This window comes from Nylanderia fulva, unplaced genomic scaffold (assembly GCF_048542155.1).
Source record: "Nylanderia fulva isolate GAGA-0341 unplaced genomic scaffold, ASM4854215v1 Scaffold620, whole genome shotgun sequence".
NCBI lineage: Eukaryota > Metazoa > Arthropoda > Insecta > Hymenoptera > Formicidae > Nylanderia > Nylanderia fulva.
The window spans coordinates 21,926-42,500 of NW_028190722.1; the positions used below are offsets into that span (position 1 = coordinate 21,926).

A 20,575-nucleotide genomic window follows, 5' to 3' on the forward strand; every position below is an offset into this window, starting at 1 on the left:
TAAAAAAATTTTTTAATGAAATAGTGATTGATTTTTTTGCGATTTTGCGATTACCATCAATGTATAACTCAAGGAAAACAGAAAAATCAAAATGATGTCAATTTGATGTTATATTGATTAAATTTATGTCATTTTTTGGTCAATATTTAATCAATATGATGTTAAATTGACAATTTTGACCTTCTGTTCTCCTTGGGGAATGACCTTTATATACAACAGTAACAATAGTTAGTAACTTACTAAATGGTAATCGCAAAGTCGCAAGCAAATCGATCAATTATTACATTTAAGAATTTTTTTAAATACTTGACTGTGATTGGTCGATCTTAATTATGTGTTGTATTATTTTATGTACACTAAATATATATGAGAATTGTAGGTAAAAGATTAAATCATATGAAGATTCATATGTTACTGTTATCAGAATTTAATAACAATATAATGGCTACCATATTTGAACGATACTTTTAGCGCATGTTTCCAAAAAAAGTAACTCATAAAGTAACTGTTAAAATAGTTACTAGTTACTAAAAAAATGTAACTAAGTTACAGTTACAGTTACCGAAAAAAGGTAACTGTAACTGTAACTTCGTTACAAGTAACTCGTTACTTCCCAACCCTGTAAATAAGTTTGTTACTTACCTCATGTAACTGATGCTGATTTCCCTCAGCAACAGAAGTTTGAGTGTGCGACGTCATTGATTTTTTTTTCTAACAATTGTTAGAAAAAAAATCAATTAATAAGGAATATACGCTTATCCGGGCGTTAATTATATATGCAGGAAGCGTCCTTGCGGGAGGGCAATATAACCCAGGAATCCAACCCAAGTTAGCCAGATTTTGGATTCGATCACGTCAAAAACACTATTATTCTTGAGAACTTTATTACTGCACAAATCAATCGGCACAATCAATTATACGAAAAGACACGTTCGCACACTACTGCGGTAAATCCCCTCGACTGCTCGGCACAAACAAGCACATCGCGCGTTGTCGCAACTCAAGCGACCAATCATAACGCGCGAAACAAAAAAGCGAATCGGTGAGTGGCAACCGCTTGCAACGCGCGACATTTGCCGCGTTCATCAATATGTCCCTTATTTACTTTCTGATACGCGCGGAGGCCGCCAGCGGTCGCAATCGAACAATTATAATAATAGGAGTAATATTTTGAGACTTATTTGTTGTAAAATTGCAATTTGTTAAAAAGTTATGATCATTTATCAACGATAAATTGCGAGTTCACTTTACGAGGCTGCAAAATTAAATCTTTTAATAATGTCGCATTTATAACGTTAATGCGGAGTAGTGAAATGTTTTTCAAAGTTTACGTTTTGAATGAAACGTTTCAAGTACGTAGCGAAATGAATGTTTTAGAAACATAGTATATGCTACCATTGAAGTAACGTTTATAAAGTTGCAAAGAAAACGTTTCATACGAAATGTTACTTGAACGTTACAAAATGTTTCATTTGTGACGTTCCGAATTGTCAAATTTAATGTGGAAAAGCAACGTTTCTGGTACGTTCTACAAACTGACACTAATAAAACGTTAATTTGAGACGTTTACGGAACCTTTTATTACCGTTGCATGTAAACGTTTCAAATTTGCTTAATTATAGTCGAAATGTGACGTTACCAGAAAGTTACATGTTTAGCGGGTTAAATAATCTTTAATTGACTTCGATCATATTAATTGTTAATTAAATGATCTTCGATTAATGTAGCTTATATCAATCGTCATTGTAACGAAATTTAATTAATCTTTCTAAAATTAATCGTCAATTAAAAAAATTTTAATTATATCTGTACATATCATTTGTTCAATTATAAAAAATTTAATTGATATTTTGCCATCTCTGATACCCAGTAAACACGAAGGGATCATTTACGAAACAATTACATAATAATTGTTCCCGAACGCGATGCGAGAGAAAGGATCGCGCGGCACCAAAGGATGAGTCACTTTTATATTTGAAAAAAAAACTTTAATATTATCCACAATTAAAAAAACAACAATTTAACAAACTTTTCACAATAGTAATTATTTACAGAAAAATCGGAATCAAATCAGAGTGCGGAGTAAGCGGCGGTCGTCAACGTGGTTTTGCGGTTTATCTAATAAGCGGTTTGTGATATGTGTTTCACGGCGGAAAGACGATAAGATAAAAGTTTCGTCGACGCCTCTTTTATCAACGCGGTGCTAGGGCCCGTCACGTCATCACGCACCAATTGATTTCGATCATTTCAAAAGTGGTGATGTGACGCAAGGGCGCCGAACGTTATTGGCTGCCCGGTTCTCGCGCGGAGTAGGCACGGGCCTGACATGCGCGAGCGGATCGATTATTTTATTGATTGGCCTTCCAGAGCCACGTGATCGCTTTGCGCATGTGTTTTGCGACATCGGCAGTTATATCTCCGTGCGGTACCCGTTGCGGGATTGTTATTTATTATGACATTTTAATTGCCCTAATGATTTATGTACGTAGATATTTTTGATCTGGGTGAATTTTTTCTCTATTGTTTATTTTACCGCGACGCATGATAACAACAACTGAAATAGATTAAAATGGATAGGCTTACTTACTTGAAATTGCATGAAATAATTCGGATTTATTTGCAATCTCAAACATCCCGCCCGCCTTGTTACGTTGTGACGAAACAATTCGTTGATGATTGCTGGCCGCGGGCCGCGCTTTATTGGTCGGTGATTGTGGCGGTGCGGCTGCGCGTCACGACGCACGTGGTGATCGCGTGTCGCGCTAGACTCGATCAGCTGTGAAATATCCGCCACGTGTTTGGTGAATACCGCGAGTGAGAGTGGTCGCGTAAGACAATGATGCATTATGATGGCATAATTAATGCTCCGTTAGGTGTACAAATGGCGTGTAGTGTTTGAATCGTGTGTGAATTGTGTATTGTGTAAAGTGTGAAAGATGTGACCGGAAGTGTGTATAATTGTGTGTATCGTGTGTGGTGTGCGTCGCGTATCTTTCACGCATCGGTAATCGTCGTGTCTGCTTCAACACCGGGAAGCAGGACGATCTTGACGAGCGGACGCATGAGCTCGGAAGACGCGGTCTTGATGGTGACCACGCGCACCACGCCGTCGTCTCCGTGATGCAGCTTCGTGATCCGGGCAAGCGGCCATCGACTTGGAGGAGAGATCTCGGAGCGCACCAGGCAGAGAGCTCCGATGTGGGGTGCCGTCTCATTCTTCAGCCACTTTGGACGAGAGGTGAGTCCGTGGATGTACTCCTTCGACCACCTCCCCCAGAAGTGATCTCTCATTTGTTGTAGATGTTGCCATCGTGATCTCGAGGAACCAGGTTCGTCTTCCTGCAGCGGCTCAGGGATGGCGAGAAGAGGTGCCCCGATCAGGAAGTGTCCGGGAGTGAGCGCTGAAACATCGTCTGGATCGTCGGAGAGTGCCTGCAACGGTCGAGAATTGAGACATGCTTCAATTTGAGTGAGGAGTGTATTTAATTCCTCGAAGGTGAGGGTGGTTTCGCCTATCACCCCCTACCCTCCGCAGGTGATACTTGGCAGATTTTACAGCGGCCTCCCATAATCCACCGAAGTGCGGGGCCGCCGGCGGATTGAAGTGCCAGCGGATACCCTCCTTGGCAGCTGCGCGTGCGACGCCTCGACCCTCCGGAGATGCCGCAATGAAGAGCTCTCGTAGGGTGCGGTCAGCTCCAACGAAGGTCGTGCCGCAGTCGCTGAAGATGTCGGTGCAGAGACCCCGTCGGGAGACAAATCGGCGAAGAGCGGCGATGAAGGCTTCCGACGAGTAATCTGAGACGAGCTCTAGATGGATGGCCTTCGACCAGAAGCAGATGAAGACCGCAATATAGCCCTTGTAGGCCCGGTGACCGCGGCCCTTGCTGGTCCGGATGAGGATTGGCCCCGCGTAGTCCAGTCCAGTGCGGAGGAATGGCCGTGTTGGAGTGACCCGGCTGTGGGGCAGATTGCCCATAGGTGGTTGTGGTGTTGTCGCTCGCCACCTTGTGCAGGTGACACAGCGATGTAATCGCTGCTTCACCGCTGAACGTCCTCGAAGCACCCAGAACCGCTGTCGAAGCAATCCCAGAGTCAGTTGCACTCCTCCGTGCAAGGTCCGGCGATGACAAGAATCGATTAGCAGTCGAGTCAGCCATGAGGTTGCTGGGACGATCATTGGGTGTCTCTCGTCCTGTGGCAAGAGTGAATTCTTCAGACGTCCTCCCACTCTTAACACGCCTTATGCGTCAATGTATGGAGTCAATTTGGCCAACGGACTGCGTGTTGCAACAGTGCGACCTGCGGAGATGGCGGTGACCTCGTCAGGGAAGTGAAGTGCTTGTACTCCTCGTAACCAGTGCGACAGAGCTACTTCCAACTCGTCCGAGGTCAGTGGCCGTCCAGGTGTGTTAGTTGGTTCTGCCGTGCGAAGCCAGCGTCGACACCATGCTGTGACTCGTAACAAGCGGTGCAACGACGAGAAGCGAAGAAGGAGCTCAGGTTCCATGACGACCAGGCTCTTGGTCAGTAGGCTAACGGCTCGTCTCTCAGAAAGGTCGTCCTCCTGGGTGTTCATCTCGGCGATTGGCCATGCAGTCTCTTCCTCCAGCAACCAGGTAGGTCCCGTCCACCATAATGCGTGATTTGTAAGTTCCGACGGAGTAACGCCCCTTGATGCACAATCCGCAGGGTTGTCTTGACCCGCCACGTGTCTCCAGAGTGCATTTGGCAACAGGGTTTGGATGTGGGACACCCGATTTGCAACGAAGGTCTTCCACCGCGAGGCGTGTCCTTGGATCCACTGAAGCGTGACCTTCGAGTCAGACCACAGATGAGTTGGTGTGTCTGTCAAGTCGAGCGTGGTTTGAACATGCTGTGTCAACGTGGTGAGTAAGGCGGCGGCGCAAAGCTCGAGTCTTGGCAAGGTCACTTGCTTGACAGGTGCCACCTTGCTCTTGGCCATTAGCAGCTTCACTGACGTTCCCTCTTTTTCAGCGATGCGGAGGTATACGGCTGCGGCGTACCCTCGTTCGGATGCATCGGCGAAACCATGGAGTTGCAGCGATGAGTCTCCACGTCCAGTGCCTAGCCAGCGAGGTATTCTCAGGCGGTCGAGGAGATGGAGGTCACCCAGCAGTTGCTGCCAACGATGAGCGTCGGCTGTCGGCAGTGGGGCATCCCAATCCAATCCCTGAAGCCACGTAGTCTGGATGAGGATCTTCGCGCGGATGACGACTGGAGCGAGCCAACCCATTGGATCGAAGAGACGTGCGGTTTCAGAGAGGACATGTCTCTTCGTGTATTCCTTTATAGACGGAGGACGCAGCACGAAGGAGAACTGATCGTCTTGAGGATGCCATCGAAGTCCTAGCGTTGAGTGGCTCTCCCCATTCCATGAGTGCTGCGATTGTTGCATGCGATGATCCTGCGGGACGCCTGTCAGTATCTCCTCATTGTTGGCTGCCCACTTTTTCAACGGAAATCGACCCGCCTTACAGAGGTTGCGTAGTTCCGTCTGGAGGACGATTGCTCCCTCGAGGGTGGTTGCTCCGGTGACGACGTCATCGACGTAGCAATCCCGTCGCAAGGCCACAGCGCCTCGAGGAAAATGCTCCTCTTCATCCTCAGCTAGTTGGTGAAGAGTCCGTATGGCGAGGAATGGAGCGCAACCGAGACCGTAAGTGACCGTTCTCAACTGGTATTCCTGCACTTCATCGTCCGGAGAATGCCGCCACAGGATCGTTTGGAAGCGACAATCGTCTGGATGCACGAGAATCTGCCGGTACATCTTTTCTATGTCGGCGACGAGGACGTAGCGGTGTTGACGCCATCGGAGCAGCACGTCGGCGAGTGTCGGAAGCAGGTTTGCACCAGTGAGGAGATGCGTGTTCAGCGCTTCCCCTGCTCGCGTTCGCTGCGATCCGTTGAAGACGACCCTCAACTTGGTGGTGGTGCTGGATTCCTTGAAGACCCCATGATGTGGTAAGTAACACTTGTCTTGACGATCAATTACCGCAGTGTTTAGCATCGTCATGTGTCTCAGGTCTTCGTATTCCCGCATGAAGCTGCGGTAGAGGTCACCGAAGCGAGGATCCTGGACGCAGCGTCGCTCCATGGCTGTCAAGAGACGTTCCGCTGGTCTGCGAGTCTCCTCCAGTGCTGTTGGCGGTGAGGAAAATGGCAACCTCACCACATATCTCCCAGCGGCAGTGCGAGTGTGACTGCGCACAAAGAGCTCCTCACATCTTTGTTCGTCGGGAGTGAGGGATGCGACAGCGGTGGGCTCCTGTTCCTGTTCCCAGAATCGACGCACCAGATCAGCGAGGTCATAATCAGCGGTGCAGCGGAACGTGCGGCGGTGATCCTCGGTTGCTGTTGCATCTGACCCCCCGGAGAGAATCCAACCAAGCATGGTCTTCTGGGCGATCGGCATCTCTGGACCGCCCTTGCGTACGCCCGCCTCGATAATAAACGAGCAGACCTCCGCTCCCAGGAGTAACTCCGCGGGGTCGTCGTCCTGGAAGGTTGGGTCGGCCAGCTGGAGGCCTTGAATGTGAGGCCAACGTTGGTTGGTCCTTGATGCGGGACCTTGCGTCAGCAGGAGGCGCGGCAGAACGTATGCCACCACGGAGAGCTTGGCGTTGGTCACGTCTGAAGATATATTCAGCGTGACCTTGCCGCGGGTTGGCCCTGGACGGGCTCCTCCAACCCCGAAGATGGACAGTCCTGTGTGAACTCGAGGTAGTCGTAATCGTTGAGCCACCGTTTCGGAGATGATGGACAGCTCAGAACCCTGATCGAGTAGAGCTCGCACTGCGTGAGGAGATCCATACCTGTCAGCTATGTTGACGCGTGCCGTTGCTAGGAGGATGGCCTTTCGATCCTCGCTCTGATGGGTAGTGGCTAGTGTCGTGGCAAGTGAGGAAGCTGATGCGGCGGCAGACCTGTTGACCTCGGAGGCCGGAGACGCGGTGTGTGCCTCGTGCAACATTGTGTGGTGACGTGCGTTGCAAGTGAAGCAGTTTTTCTTCGATTGACATCGTGAGAGAAAGTGGTTCCCCAGGCAATTGTAACATAGCTTGTTCGTCTCCACGAATGTCTTTCGTTCCGCAGAGGACTTGGCCTTGAACTCACGGCAGGCCATGAGCGTGTGTTTCTCCCGGCACAGTGCACATTGTGGAGATGCCGGTCCGTGCTTGGTGACGTGAGATTTGGCCGCTCGTGCTTCGCCTGAGTGTTTGTTGATCGCTTTCGGTCGTACAGCGTTGAGTGTCAGAATCCGTCGGCTAATGAAATCGAGAAGTGTTTCGAGCGATGGTGGTTCGGTGGATCCTGATGTGAATGACTCCCATTCGAGGCGAGTGGTTGCGTCGAAGAGCTCCGTGACGAGGTAATTGAAGAGGTCCATCCCGTGCGTGTCGATCGGACGACCGATGCTCTCCTGCGCGTTGACGACGGTGGTGGCGGCGTTATGGATGCGACTCAACTCATCGGCGGTATCTCCCTTCATCTTTGACACGTTGACGAATGTGGCAAAGTTGGAGCGGATAAGTTCTCTCTTGTTCTCATAATGTTTGCTCAAGATTGTCCAAGCGCGATCGTAATTGTCGCCGGTGACAGGTAATGATCGTATTAATTTTTCAGCTTGTCCGGTCACGCTCGAACGAAGATGGTGAAGACGCTCGATGTTTGAGATCGACGTGTTGTCTCCGATGACGGAGAGGAAAAGGTCTCGGAAGGATGGCCAATCTGCGTAGTTGCCAGAGAACAGCGGCACCTTGATACGCGGCAACGAGGACCTTGAAGCGCCCTCGGTATTCCGGCGAACGGGCGACGGAGGAGACTCCTGGAATTGCTCGGCGTAGCCATCCAGCAAGCTCCGTTGTGCCACATAGAGATTTTCGGTATCCTCATGCAATCCTGATTTGACATAATCGCTTTCATTGAATTTATCTTTCAGACCTGAGCGGATGAGATCATGCTGCGTCTCAAATTTCGACCACAACTGGTCAATGATCCTGGTGCGAGTGGTGACGGCGCTGGCGGTGATGTTGGCGTTCCCCAGCTTTCTGAGATACTCTACTGAGCGTGCGATGCGAACTTGGATTTCACGCTGACAGTCAATCAGCGTGGGCAGATCCATCTTCGATAGTTTGCTGGATGCTGGCGGACACTCACTTCACGCACCGATGGAACTCACGTTCGCGAACTTGCGGGTGCCGGCTCAACGAAACATCCGGCTCGAAGGACCAAAAATATATGTTCACGAACGCGATGCGAGAGAAAGGATCGCGCGGCACCAAAGGATGAGTCACTTTTATATTTGAGAAAAAAAAAAACTTTAATATTATCCACAATTAAAAAAAACAACAATTTAACAAACTTTTCACAATAGTAATTATTTACAGAAAAATCGGAATCAAATCAGAGTGCGGAGTAAGCGGCGGTCGTCAACGTGGTTTTGCGGTTTATCTAATAAGCGGTTTGTGATATGTGTTTCACGGCGGAAAGACGATAAGATGAAAAGTTTCGTCGACGCCTCTTTTATCAACGCGGTGCTAGGGCCCGTCACGTCATCACGCACCAATTGATTTCGATCATTTCAAAAGTGGTGATGTGACGCAAGGGCGCCGAACGTTATTGGCTGCCCGGTTCTCGCGCGGAGTAGGCACGGGCCTGACATGCGCGAGCGGATCGATTATTTTATTGATTGGCCTTCCAGAGCCACGTGATCGCTTTGCGCATGTGTTTTGCGACATCGGCAGTTATATCTCCGTGCGGTACCCGTTGCGGGATTGTTATTTATTATGACATTTTAATTGCCCTAATGATTTATGTACGTAGATATTTTTGATCTGGGTGAATTTTTTCTCTATTGTTTATTTTACCGCGACGCATGATAACAACAACTGAAATAGATTAAAATGGATAGGCTTACTTACTTGAAATTGCATGAAATAACTCGGATTTATTTGCAATCTCAAACAATAATCTATATATGTATATGTTATAAATCGGCGAAACAAAACAATGACGTATCATTTATGTCAATAACGTAATGAATTTGTTATGCAATTTTGGTGTTACTTTGTTATGTAACATTTATGTATTTTGGTTAATGTAAATGTGTATACCCTAAAAGTTTCGTAAATACTACGTAATTTTAATGACATAATTGTAACGTTATGTTAAATATGTAACATTAATATTATTTTGTTGATATCAATGTATATCTTCTGTAAAAACCTTATTATGACTATTATATATAATTATAATATTTTGGTTAATATAAATGTGTATACTCTAAAAGTTTCGTAAATACTACGTAATTTTAATGACATAATTGTAACGTTATGTTAAATATGTAACATTAATATTATTTTGTTGATATCAATGTATATATTCTGTAAGAACCTTATTATAACTATTATATAATTATAATAACGAAATTGCGATGTCACATTAAATAAAAAAAATATCGCAATTTTGTTATTATACTGTATGTAATGATTATAATAAAGTTTTTACAGAATGTATACAATGGTGTCAACAAAATAATGTTACGTATTTAATATAACGTTACAATTAGTTATTAGAATTATGTAGCATTTACATAACTTTTAGGATATACACATTTACATTAACTAAAATACATAAATGTTACGTATTTAACATAACGTTACAATTATGTCATTAAAATTACGTAGTATTTACGAAACTTTTAGAGTATATACATTTACATTAACCAAAATACATAAACGTTACGTATTTAACATAACGTTACAATTATGTCATTAAAATTACGTAGTATTTACGAAACTATTAGAGTATACATATTTACATTAACCAAAATACATAAATACATATATAATAAAGTAACGCCAAAATTACATAACAATTTTATGTAACAATTATAGATTCATTACGTTATTGACATAAACGATACGTCACAGTTATGCAATAATTGCTAGTTTCTTCTTTAACCGTTACGCGGTGTACGATTCTCTATCTATCTCGCATTCAAATTTCAGTCAGGAAAGTTTAAAGTTGATGAAATTGACGGTAACATCTGTGATAATATAGAATTAAATTTTCTCATGTTGAGATCATGTCAAAAATAATAATGAGATTATCATAATGATAAGTATCAATTAATTATGCTGGATTACAAATATATTGTTAGATATAAATATAGATATTATATTATATGAAACTATTCACACACAAAAAAAATAATATTTTAAAAAGTAATTGCTGGTGTACGATTACATTTTTGTTTAATTGGCAAACAAATATTTAATAAAATTTATTAATTTAAAAAAAGGAAAAAGAAAAATGAATCTTTTCAATATAAAAAAAATATAATAAATATATAAATAAATACATAATAACAAAATATATACATTCTAAGCATTTAAATAATAATACAATTTTAAAACAAGACCATTTATATAAATATTTATATACAACGTATTCTAATTATGTTATTCAATATTTTTCAATATTTCTCTCTAATAATTTATTTATAATAAATAAACACAATTTGAATGTAATATGTAAAAACATTGTGAAATGGTTACCTAGTTGAATGCAGAAATGTTCTCCAGAAGGAAACTGTATGGTTACACTTCGTTGTATTACCAAACTTCCTGCAATATTTACATTTGATTAATAATTTTGAATTATAATATATATTGTATATATGTACAACACAAAAATGTTATGAATAAGGAAAGTTTCTTTATGTAGTTGACATAATATAACATAACATAATAATGATTTTGAGTGGTATTAATACATTAGAATGAGAAATTAATTTATAAATATACAATTTGCATATATAAGTTGTAACCGTTCTTTTATATTGTCCGTCGGATCGAAAAGGATCCGGGAAATAGGGCCGGTGTAAGGGGCCGACGGCACACCTTCGGCGCGGAAAGCGGGGAATTCGCGTAAACGCAAAAATATGTTTGTTTGGGCGCCAGGCGCGAGATCCGCGCCACTCTGAAATTTTACAACTCGACAAATGACCTTTATAATCAGTAAAGTATCCCGAAAATTTCCGCGACGGCGATAATTCGACTCGCTCAGATCGTCAGGGGGTAGAGGGGGGAGTTCTGACGGGAGAGAGGACGGAATTCGAGAGAGGCTATTTTGAAATCGCTCAAATATAACAAACAGTAAATATATTTAACAATGATGAATGAAGATAGACAGGAAAATAATTGCATAAAAGAAAAAAAAAGAGACTCGAGTACAATGTTAGGTCAAGAAAGAAAAGTAATATTCGTTCGATATATCACGGAGAGATCTCCGCTTTCATAATGCCGAAATACAGATAAACGAGGCCGAAATGTGATTCAAAAATACAATACGGCGTATGTACGGCTGAGACGCGGCGCGTTGTTATTATTCCGCGCCTTTGAGACGACCCGACGCGATGATATCGGACGACACGCGGGACCCGGAAGTAAAATCGCACGCCTACGTGTCGAATAATTATTAACGCACGAGACTTAATAAGGTCCGTGCGGCGTAATTAATTCCGATGGTTTTAGGCAATACAAAATTTCCGTAAACTCGAGTAGGTCCCGCGCGACTTCCTTTGAGATCGCTCACGCCGGTCGTTCCTCGCAATATTTCACATAGGATCCGAAGACGGCACGGATAAGGATAGGCGCGAGCGAGAATGCTATGTCGGAGGCGTGACTCTAAATACTTTTCTATTCTCCGATCTAGAAACTCTAACAGACGAGAACGGTACAGTAATTACAAGACGATACCTTAATTTTTACATTAACGTGACAAAAATCGCGGCGACTGTCGGCGTATCCGCGGGAGAGAGAGCCTCTCTTAATATACGCGCGGGAGAGAGCACGCGGTCGGCCGGGCGCCGGGATAAATTCTACGCGGAACGAAACTCTAAATCAAACTCTCAAAATCACGAAATTTCCGGTGAATCTAATAACCGGCCGCGGCCGTGACGCGCTTCTCTCCCGAATACGGTACTCACAAAAGAAGTTAGCGGCTTTACAATATTACATATAGGGCCGTTCGTCTCACCGGTATCTCCGGGTCCTCGTGTCCTTCGGCATCCGCGCAGGAACCTCTACTCTCTAGCACGTCTCGCCGAACAGTGACGAGCAAGAGGCCTGCCGGGATCACGCCGATACTAAATTTGGCATTTTCCACCCGTGGCGCTCCTTATCCTGGCAGGGCCGCCGGGTACCCCGCGGGGCCCTGCGAATTTTCTGGATGTAAATTTTCCCTCGCCGTTCCTCTGTGTTTCCGCTTCGGGTTCCGGTATTCCTCTTTATGGGCCGTCGGGAAGACTCCTACGAGTGCACCTCTTCGCGATTCCTCCCAAAAATCCGTCAGATCGATTGTTTGATTGATGACGGGATTTCGGTGTATCCGGATCTGCGGGGCTCAAGGTAGGGTATCTCCCGCGCCTTTCGTTTGCGGGGCTCTCTCGCCTCTCGCGAGAGAGTGGCCATCCCCGTCTCTGGCCGGAATCTCTGCGGAAGAAGGAACATTTTACGGCGGTACCCAGGTTCTTAACGGGGGGAGCAAGCCAGAAATTTGATGTGAAAATAATATTTACCGGGCGTGATCCGGACTTGGTGGCTCCTGCTCGGTCCTCAATCGTCCTCTTCGTCCTCTCCGTCCTCTCACTCTTTCTCTCTATTGGTTTCCTCGGTTGAGACACGTACCCTAGATAAAATTGCTCGCCGAAAACGCCAAAAATCGCTCAAACCAAAAATCATACAAAAAGTAATTCGCGAAACGGATGCGCGAAGCGCATCCTCCGCCGCGGTAGAAAACGCAAAATGATTGTTCGGGTGCTCTCTCTCTCTCCAAGATTGGCGAGAGAGCAAAGGTTCCCGAATTTCCCGCCTTCCCGGCCGGGCCGTCGGCCCTTGTGACGGACAGTACAAAATGTCACGTCACAACTCCCCCTTCCCAGAGGAGGACCGGGGAGGTTTTACCAGGGACGAACGGTATTAGCCACCAATTTCCTTGTTAGGCAAATATACTTCTGGGCTCGGCGGCCCCGCTTCGGTCCCCTGGAATCAAAGTCATCTCCCTCGCGATACAGCCGACACATAAATCGTGCGATACACCAATCGATTCTCAATCAAGCGCAAACAAGCTAAGCCTGAAAACACGCAAAGACGACACACATTCTAGGGACGCATAACCGTCAAGACGGTCAGGAACGGACGAGGTAGGTGTGTGAAATAAAAACGTAAATTAGAACCTGCAATCCTTCTATTCTACCAGTATGGGGGGTTACCGGGAACGGAAAGAGAGGTCCTACGGTACCTCGAGGACGGAACAAAGAACAAAAAAAAAAGGCTGATATCCTCGGGGGTACGGAACAAACAACAAACACAAAAAAAAAGAAAAGGAAAACTAAATTTAGGCGGGGTCCCGTTTGGACGGTCCTCGGCCCCGATGATACGCGCCCAGATCTCGGTACGCTGGGCCGCAGTCGGGACAGATCTGCACATCGACGTCGCGCCGACCACACCCGTAACAGTATCGGCCCTGTCGGGGTGCCGGGCAGGCGGTGTACCGGTGTCCCGTCGCCTCACAATTCCAGCAGCGCCGCTGAGGTGACCGGGGTCGGGGGTCGTCCGGTGTGGGTGTCCGCGGGCCGCGGCTGGTTGAGCGCGCGGCCGGGTCCTCCGTTTGGATTTCCTTATCGAAATGTCCCGGGCGGGGCATTCCAATCGGGGGTCCCAGTATGCGCCCGCGTCCCCGGGTTGCGTGACGCAGAGCGTCGAAGACGAGCGGAACGAGCGGGTCGGGATCCGTGGAGGTTCCCCGGTCGATTGTGTGACCGGGGGCCGCTCCGGCGATGGCGCGGGCTACGCTCTCTGTCTGCGTAGCGGTATCCTGGAGGGGGACCGGGCTGGTCTGTGTCCCGCGCTCCTGAGGGTCTGCTTCGACCCTGAATACATCCTCCAGGATGTCTCCTAAGTAGGGAGAGCCGCTGGTCTGAGTGGCCTGGTCCCTCATCGCCGGCGGCACCCAATGCGTGGAGCGGGGCCCTTCGTCCTCCTCAGGGCCGCTCAGTAGGGCACGGAACTCCGCCCAGAACGCCGGACTCGCCTCGTGGACGGAGCGGATGGTACCCGCATGGCGGGACCTGAAAGCCCGCCAGCGTTGGTCCATGTTGATGAGGCGGAATAACGGGATAACTTATCTAAAATTAGGAGGGCGATAGGCTTTAAGGTCTTTTACATGGACTTTACCTATAGGATTTCCCTCCGGATCTCTCAACTCATATACTACGGGGGATAGTACCTTACAGACCTGAAACGGACCATGGAATTTCGGTGCAAGTTTTGCGGCGATATTTTGAGCCGCGGAGGACAACACGTGTTGCCTCTTCATTACCCAGTCACCTACTTGGTAAACCACATTCCGTCGCCTCAAGTTATAATATCGCGATTGGCGTTGATACGCCTGATCGAGATTTTCCGCTACCCAGTGATGCAGAGTTTGTAATTTTTGCATTCTTTCCGACCACTCGGCCGGATTCCGCTCCTCAACTTCCGTCGCTTTTGGAGTTCGCGCGCGCAAGCACTCCTTCGGAACCAGTTCGCGTCCTAAGTTTAGGAGAGCCGGTGAGGCTCCAATGGACGTGTGAAACGCCGTGTTATACGCGAATCGGAATTCGGATAAATGGACATCCCACTCACGATGATCTCTCTCGAGGAACGCGACTATCATAGTCTTTAACACGCGATTGCTTCGCTCAACGGGATTCGCTTGGGGATGATAAGGGGGTACTGTAGTGCACGTGATCCCGTGATCCTCTGCGAAAGCCCGTACCGTTTGGTTCGCGAATTCCGTCCCGTTATCTGAGAGGAAAAACTTTGGGGTGCCCCATCGCGAGACTACCTCCGCTAAAGCTTCACTAATTTTTCGACCGTTGGCTGCTCTCAACGCAAAGCATTCGACCCATTTGGTAAAGAGGTCTTGTACTACTAATACGTACGTGAATCCTGCTTTACTTTTGGGAAACGGTCCCATAATATCCGCTGCCACAACGGTCTATGGGCCTTCTATTACTCGATGCCCCATGAGACCGGGTGGGCTTGCCTGCTCTACTTTCGTTCGCTGGCACGTGTTGCACTGCCTAACATATGTTACAACGTCGCGGAACATAGACGGCCAGTAATACGAAACCGCTAATCTATGGAACGTTTTCTCCATTCCAAGGTGACCGGATTGCGGAACGTCGTGCGCTTCTCGAAGGGCTTCTCCGCGCAATTCGGTCGGCAAAACTAATTTCCACCTATCTAAGTCCTCGACGATGTCTGATACAATCGCTCGCGGGCGATGATAGTACAGATGACCGTCTACGATACGCCAATCTGTAAAACGTTTCTGTCTGTCACGCACCTCCGCAAAGCGTTTACGATACCACGGGTCTGCTATGTCGTCCGGGAGATTTGCGTCCGCGACCATGACAACGTTCGCCTCCGTATCTACTTCGTACATGCGGGACAATGCATCCGGAACGTGATGTAGCGCGCCTTTTCGATGTACGATCTCAAAGTCATATTCTAGAAGTTCGAGGGCCCATCTCGCGAGTCGCCCCGTCGGATTTTTCAAGTTATGCAGCCATCTTAAGCTGCTATGGTCTGTGACGACTGTAAAATGATATCCTTCTAAATACGCGCGAAACTTCTTAATAGCCCACACTACGGCTAAACACTCCTGTTCGGTGACTGAATACCGTGTTTCCGGACCGGACAACGCACGACTCGCGAACGCCACGACGCGTTCTTCGCCGTCGGTCGTCTGAGTCAAGACGGCCCCTAAACCTACGGAACTGGCGTCCGTCTGTAATACGAAAGAACCTTAAAGTCGGGACACGACAAGGTGGGCGCGGTAACTAAGCGAGCGCGTATCTGCTCGAAAGCGTTCTGCTGATCCGACTCCCAAGTCCACCGAGCATTCTTTTTCAGTAATCGCGTCAAGGATTCACTCATTGTAGCGAATTGTGGTAGGAACCGACGATACCACGATGACATTCCGAGAAAACGGCGTAACTGTTTTAAATTTCGTGGTTCGGGGTACTCTAAAATAGGACGCGTCTTCTCCGGGTCCACCGTCAGACCGTCTCGTTGCACGATGAAGCCGAGGTATCTCACTTGAGATCTACAAAATTCACATTTCTCGGGATTGATAGTAAGTCCCGCTCCGGAGATTTTTTTAAAAACGCGATCTAGCCATTCGAGGTGCTCCTCAAAAGTTGGCGTAACTATGACAATGTCATTGAGATAGGCAAACGCGTGCGGTTCCATCTCGGGCCCTATGAGTCTATCAAGGAGGCGTTGAAATGTAGCCGGAGCGCCTGTCAATCCATACGGCATGCGCGTGAAGTGATACAACCCCTTTCCCGGTACGCTAAACGCGGTGATCTCGCGACTTTCCTTGGCCAACGGAACTTGGAAATACGCTTGGCTCAAATCGAGTGTAGAGATATAGCGCGCGGCTCGCAATTTATCTAATATACCGTTCATGTTAGGGAGCGGGTATGCATCCTTCTTAGACACGTCGTTGATTTTACGAAAGTTCAAACAAAACCGATATTTCCCGTTAGGTTTCTTGATCATTACTATGGGATTAGACCACTCGCTAAACGACGGTTCAATAATTCCGGTCTCTAACATTTTGTCTACTTCTTCTCGAATAGCCTCCTGTACCTTAGGTGAAACTAGGTAGCACCGTTGCTTGATGGGCTTACTATCACCGACGTCGATCACGTGTTCGGTCAACGTCGTGATTCCGGGTTCACTGTGCGTAGGGGTTATCCGTTCGCGAAGAAACGTCTCTAACTTTTCCGTTTGTTGCGGAGTGAGTGCCGGAAGTCCGCTAAAGGCTTGCGGTGCCTTGTCTTCAGAAATAAAAATACGACGCTTTGTAGGCTGATCCGCGAAAAACCAATCTGATCGAGAGAAATCCACGACGACTCCGAATTTGCAAAGAAAATCCATACCAAGAATACACGGGACTGTTAGATCGGACAGCAGGCAGGCAGTAATTGTCTGTGCGCGACCTTCTAATATAAACGGAATCTCGACCTCCCCGGGAGCTCGCGCTAATTGCCCGTTCGCGGTGCGAATGTGCGTGACGCGACTATAATCTATTGGCAACTGTAGTCTCTTAACAATCCGTATCCCTTCAGCTCCGATTATAGTGCGGTTAGATCCCGAGTCTACGAGCGCACGCAAAGGTTTTCCGCGTATTAGAACTCTAAGATATCGTACGGGTGGCGACTCGGAAGAATTGGACGTATATACAACGTGGGTCGAGAGGCTCGAACTTTCGCGAGTTTCCGATGTATGTTCGTCGGGGGCCGCTTTAAGGCTTGACGGAGTCGCGGGGGCCCGCTTTACTGACTCCCGTCCCCGTTTCCCGAACACGTAGGACATGTTTTTACTGTCACGTTCGTCTGCCCGCATCGATAACAATATACGCGACGCGTCTCTTGACATTCCCGCGCGATATGCCCCGTCTGCTCGCAATTCCAACACTTGGGGCCCTGACGCGCAGGGGCTGACGTCGACGGGGTTGCTAACTCGATAGCGGGCGTAACCTTTGGTTTAGATACGGGGTTCGCGGTGGGCGCGTTCTTGGGGGCCCGGCGCGGACGCCCGCCGATCTCAGTTTTACTCTTCGCCACCCCAGGTATCAAACCTACGGCGGCGACGGCTTTCGCGCCTTTCTTCGGCGACCGATACGCTAACTCCGGAAAAATGGATTGTTCCGGTGGCGGGGGAGCGCGATAGCGCAGCACCGCTGCGTAACTATTCTCGATGCGCGTCGCTAAATTCTCTAAGGACGTAAAGTCGTACACGTCTCGACGATGGACCGCAACCTGTAAACGCGGCAACATGTTACGATGCGCGTGATTCAATTGCTCCTCTAAGTGCCACGGCGGACTTAACCTTTCGAAAAGCGCGCGCAAACACGTCAAGTAATCGGCGACCGTCTCTCCCTCGCCCTGCGTACGTCGCATGATTTCGTCTCGCAACGCGAATTGGAAATCGGGGTTCCCGAATCGAGCACGCCACGCGGTCTCGAATTCTCGCCAAGTTCTCCAACGGTTTCGTTCGTTACGATACCAATAAAGCGCGATACCGGACAGGAAAAACGGAATGCACTTGAAAAGTTCTTCGTCCTCAACCGGAACTAAGGCACGACCTTCCTCTATACGGGCTAAGAACGCCTCCGCGTCGCTGCCACGGGCGCCCGAAAATTTTAAGTTCCAGCGGCGCATCATCTGATATGCGTCGCCGGCGGACGAAGTACAGCGTGCCACGGGGCGCGAACCTCGGGGTACGGAGGGTAATTCGAGAACCGGCGGTCGTAAATAAATCGGCGCACGTGTCTGATTCCCGAAAGCCGCATCCCCGAGTCCCGACTCGTGGTGGCTATCGGGGCGCATAGGCAAGGGAACCGAGGGGCCGGCGGCCGCGTCAGGGTCTCCCTGGGTCGGCGTCTTAGGCGGATCCCATCCTAACTGGGTGCAGACCTCGTATCTATTCAGCCGGGCCCTCAAAGTCGCAAGTGTGCCCTCACTATTCCGTCCGCGCTTCTCTAATTCGTCGCGTAATTGCTCGACGGTGAGGTTAAAAATCCACCCGCCTCCGCAGTCTTCTTCCGAACTCATGATCGCAAAAAAAAATTTTAAACGCGGGTACGAAGGGTCTACCGGCACGTTCCCCTTGACGAGCTCCCCTCAAGAGAGATCCTACACCGCAGGTCGTGTACTTCCGTAACCGATACTCAAGTAAAACGTCGCTAAAGAGTCCCGGTATTTAGCAAAACTCAGAAAGACAAAAAAAAAAAAAAAGAACGGTATGATGATCGAAGTGTAAACCGAAAGTAGCCCTGAACAAGTCGACGCGAGAGAAAAGAAAAAATATTTTCAATGTTCGTGCGGTAGAATATTTATCCTTAACTCGCGACGTTCGCTCACAACACACGCGAAATTCCACGGTACGTTTCCTCAAAACACATCATACAAGGGAAAGCAAATATAATACAAACATATAAATCAAAATACCTGAAAGAAATAGATTAGCCACACACAAAATCAAAACAAGCAATATCAATAGTCAGCGAAATATATGCTACAGTTAATCCTTGTTCCTTTGTTAATTCGAACAGTCTGAAGGATTTCGTGCCCACAGAAATATACAAAAGAAAACAAACATTTAAGTCACGCTCCAAAAAAAAGAATTTTCAATAATAGCGTATTAATCGCATAGGATATATTAGCGGTACGTCGCTTAAGGCTTCTCAGGCAAGCGCAAGATCGCAGATTTTTATACCAACAAAATGCTAGAAATCATATACGCAATAATTGGTCATTGCAGTTTAAGCGCAAGCAAAGCAGTAGCATATAATTCGCACGCAATTTCAATAATTATTTTACGCCAGGTATAAGCGTCTCACAGTACTCAACGCAGAAGTACTAGAGGTCTCGCAATGGAAATCTCCAGAAAAATGCTGGGATTTCCGACAAATGTTTCAATTCGTCAAATGTAAATTTTGGCGAATAATAATTTCGCCTAACGGAGGTTCGAAATAAAGACAAAGTTTATTCATATAAATTTTTAAAAAAATACGCAAAAAAAATTAATAATAAACAAATTAATGATAAACAAAAATTTTATAGACTTCTCAAAATATAAATTAATATTTTTAAATATACATGTTTCCGAGCTTAAACTTCAAGTGACAGAAAAAAAAATGACTGACACTGAAAAATCTATGTCCCCAAAAAAAAGAAATACAAAAAAAATTATTCTTCAAATATAATTTCTCTCAAAAATGTTAACTGTAAAGAAAGGAAAGTTCAAACAGATATAACTCGGAAAACATAAATATTCGCGAACATAATTTTTAACAAAACTATATTTTTCATTTGCCTTTTTAGTAGATGTTAGTAAATACCGCCGTGATTAGCCCAAGGCGTGAATAAACTCAGAAATAAATATTTTTATCGGCTCTCAATATAAATAATATAAGTATGCTGTCTTCTAAGCTGGGCAATAGAGCCAAGGAAACGAAACGAAAAATTAATTAAATATTTATTTCTTAGTTTATTCACGCCTTGGGCTAATCACGGCGGTATTTACTAACATCTACTAAAAAGGCAAATGAAAAATATAGGATCGAAAGGGTCTGAATAGCTTAGTTGGTAAGAGCAGTCGCCCGGAAAGTGAAAGACGCGGGTTCGATTCCCGCTTCAGCGACTTTTCGGACCTATATTTTTCTCGCTTATTTCTCCATATGTAAGTTTCGAAATTAATTTATATGTGGAACTTTGGGATCTCAAATTGAGATACAGTTCCGTTTAATTAATTTTTCGTTTCGTTTCCTTGGCTCTATTGCCCAGCTTAGAAGACAGCATAAAAATATAAAAGTCCAAAAAAAAATAATTATCACAAAAATAATTATCACGAAAATAATTATCACACAAAAAGAATATCTTGTTATATAAATTGCAAGGAAAAATTTTGCTTCCTTCTAGAAATCC

At 46.3% G+C, this 20,575-nt stretch overlaps 2 protein-coding genes across 2 annotated transcripts; both read right to left on the bottom strand.

The window, feature by feature from the left end:
- Positions 1-2,994: 2,994 nt before the first annotated feature.
- Positions 2,995-4,180, bottom strand: LOC114937893 (uncharacterized). Its single transcript, XM_085488096.1, has 2 exons — positions 3,527-4,180; positions 2,995-3,432 (listed from the first exon to the last, which is right to left on the bottom strand). Exons 1-2 carry the CDS (start codon positions 4,178-4,180, stop codon positions 2,995-2,997), a joined length of 1,092 nt encoding a protein of 363 aa, XP_085344222.1.
- Positions 4,181-4,243: 63 nt separating this feature from the next.
- LOC114927862 (uncharacterized) lies at positions 4,244-8,146 on the bottom strand. The gene has a single exon (XM_029298915.2). It carries the CDS (start codon positions 8,144-8,146, stop codon positions 4,244-4,246), a length of 3,903 nt encoding a protein of 1,300 aa, XP_029154748.2.
- Between the last annotated feature and the right edge of the window lie 12,429 nt (positions 8,147-20,575).